Below are 2,826 nucleotides of genomic sequence, written 5' to 3' on the forward strand. Positions count from 1 at the left end.
CTAGTCACTGGTAGCCAAATATTCTGTCAAAGAATGGCTAATAATAATAGTAATTGAAAAACTGTAACACTGCTATAGCACTAACGTGTTCTATCTATTCGTTTTATTTTAGCCCATGAGATGGTGATTGCATTGGTGCTAATTTGCGCAAGTGTATTTCTAGTCGTTCTTTCCTTAGTGCTGTTTGTGATCATTTGTAAACTATGGAGAAAACGGAGGCAACGGTAAGTAGATGTATGCTAGCCTGGTTTACATAAAGTCGTTACACACACTATGGCCGACAGCTGTCATGACGCTAAGTGGTCGGTCGAATCAGGAAGCTATACTGATTCCGTTGGTGACAGCTAAAATGTAGTTTGTGGAAGCAGTTTGGCTCAGTGGAAATGGCTTGGTTTCCCAACCTCAAGGTCGGGGTTTTCAGTCCTTTGATGTGTATTTCGCTTGTGTCTTGAGCAAGGTACTTTATCTACATTGCTTCAGTTTACCCATCTGTAATGGGTACCCGCAAACTGCTTGGAGTAACCTGCGGTGGAGCGTCCGACCCGGGGGTGGGGATATTACACTCTCATCTGCTTAACGCTAACAGAAACTGGGGATAAACTCCAGCCCCTATGGGCTCTAGTTGGCTCGGACGTCAAGGGTAAGAATGTAGTTTAGCGATTTTATATAAACCCTCTCCTTAACAATACTGTATCTTGTGCAACAAATCATGTGTAGTCCTGTCATCTATTACGTTCCCTTTATAGTGTCGTTGGCCCAATTTCAACAAATAATAATTATCTATTCTAACTTTCAGGAGACTGAGGCAAAATCGTAATATTCAACAGCCGTTTGGTTTTGAGGACAACAAACATATTCGTCTTAACGGCGGCATCTCAATGACTAACTTTTCACACGAGAGATATTTAGTAGAAATTGCCGAGCCAATCGAAACGCCGTTTTTTAGCAGACACCCAACGGATCCGAATCTCACTTCCCGAGGGTCAATTGGATCCGTAGACCAACATTCGATTTTCGACAGAGCATTTTCCAGTGCCCCACAAAGTGATTTAGATGAACATGATTATGATTATGACGTCACCAGCATCAGTAGGAATCGGAGTGTAACATTCAGTGAAACGCCTCAAATATTAGGCGATGATCAATCGGTTGAAGTGTTTGGCATTGAAAACTTTAGCTTTGGGGTGCCTAAGTACGTTGATCGGGAGGACGACGGTGGTAGCTATAGGGTACGCTGGGACTTCAAAGTCGATGATCCAGATACAGATATGGACATAGCGTTGTAAAACTAGCAATTAAAAGAAAATGCATATTACTGTATTTTGGATCAAATATAATGTGCTAAACGGTATTCTTGAATTCGTACACCACCGATGAAAAAAAAAAAAAAAAAACCGATGAAGCCTCATCCTTGACGTTCATAGCTCTTCTTTTCTCTTTAATGGGATTTTTGTAAGTAGTTTTGCGTCAAGTGAAAGCCAACCAATTTATTCACAATATTAAATTTTATATGCAGTGAAACCAAATTTAAAACAATACTTTGTACTTTGTAAAGGCGATTTAGCAGATATTCCTAGCCTCGAAGTTTAAAGCGAGTAGAGTTTGTATTGTATTTATGTAGATATTATTATTTCATTCATCCCCACGTCACATAGATTCCTTCATCCAATAATTAATGCAATAATTAATTAGTTAATAAATTTTTTTATTCATATATTCATTCATTCATTCATTCATTTATTCATTCATTCATTCATTAATGCATTCACTCATTCATTCATGCGTTCGTTTATTAGTTCATGCACACATTCATTTAAGAACATATTATTTAATTTATTCAATCATGTTTGTTAAATATGCATAAATCAAACTGTTTAAACAAATCATTAATTAGGAAAACTTACTTTAATGAAGACAAAATGAATTTTAAGCAATATTTGATAATGATAATTATATGTTTGACGTTAGATTGTTATAATTTTTAAATTTGTAAATGTGTGTTGATTTGCTGAAATAATGTGACTATCAAACCATCGTGTATGTTGAATTCATTTTAAATACACAAGAACGTAAAAGTGATAGTAAAAAATGTTACCGTACCATTCAGAGCAGCAGCGTAACTAAGGATTTAGGCGCCAGCTCGGAGGTTGTTTGTTCTGAGCTTGTGGACAATTAATTGTTGTGTTCTTTGTGTTATATAATAATACTTATTTATACTTATTGACTGGCTTGAGTACAACTCTGCCAAAAGCTCCCACTTAGAATTTTGATCCAGTCTTATTGTGGCTTGTTATGCATCCATGTAGTTACGCCTCAGCTCTGTTTCAAAGTTTTGATTTAAGCTAATCAACTTTCACTGTTAACATAGCAGCTTCATTCAATGATGTAACAACTGATACTTTCACATGCAAGCAGATCACTCAAGTAACCTCACTGAAAGAGAGGTGAAGGGTATTGCAATACCCTTTGTGTGTGTGTGTGTGTGTGTGTGTGTGTATGTGTGCGTGTTTGTCTGTGTATGTGTCCTTCCGGGCGCATAACTCCAAAACAACTGGACCGATTAAATTCTTTTTTTTTTTCATACATTGACAAAGTTACATGTATCTCGGCTCTCCTCAAATTTGGTGCTGATCGGAAGTAAGATGATGTAGATTTTAGAATTGTATTTATATATTTTCAGACCACAACAGAAAGAGCCAACTCGAGCGCATCGTTTGGTTTGGCCAAACTGACTCGAATCGACTGCGCACCCGAGTAAGGGGTGTATCAAATTCCGGCCGGCCTGCAAACCCGGAAGACCTATGATTCTAGGCATACGGCCCATTA

At 37.7% G+C, this 2,826-nt stretch overlaps 1 protein-coding gene across 2 annotated transcripts in view; it reads left to right on the forward strand.

Moving 5' to 3' along the window:
* The window catches only part of LOC117116907, a 5,265-nt gene extending 3,744 nt beyond the window's left edge, over positions 1–1,521 (forward strand). For both annotated transcript variants that reach the window (XM_033261039.1, XM_033261040.1), the window contains exons 5-6: positions 113–224; positions 797–1,521. In XM_033261039.1, the coding sequence (XP_033116930.1) occupies positions 113–224; positions 797–1,286 (602 nt within the window). In that variant the 3' untranslated portion in view covers positions 1,287–1,521. The remainder of the gene's footprint in view (positions 1–112; positions 225–796) is intronic.
* The last annotated feature ends 1,305 nt before the right edge of the window (positions 1,522–2,826 follow it).

This window comes from Anneissia japonica, unplaced genomic scaffold (assembly GCF_011630105.1).
Source record: "Anneissia japonica isolate Jap-2015-1 unplaced genomic scaffold, ASM1163010v1 scaffold1302_len1884557_cov193, whole genome shotgun sequence".
In the NCBI taxonomy this organism is placed as follows: Eukaryota; Metazoa; Echinodermata; class Crinoidea; order Comatulida; family Comatulidae; genus Anneissia; species Anneissia japonica.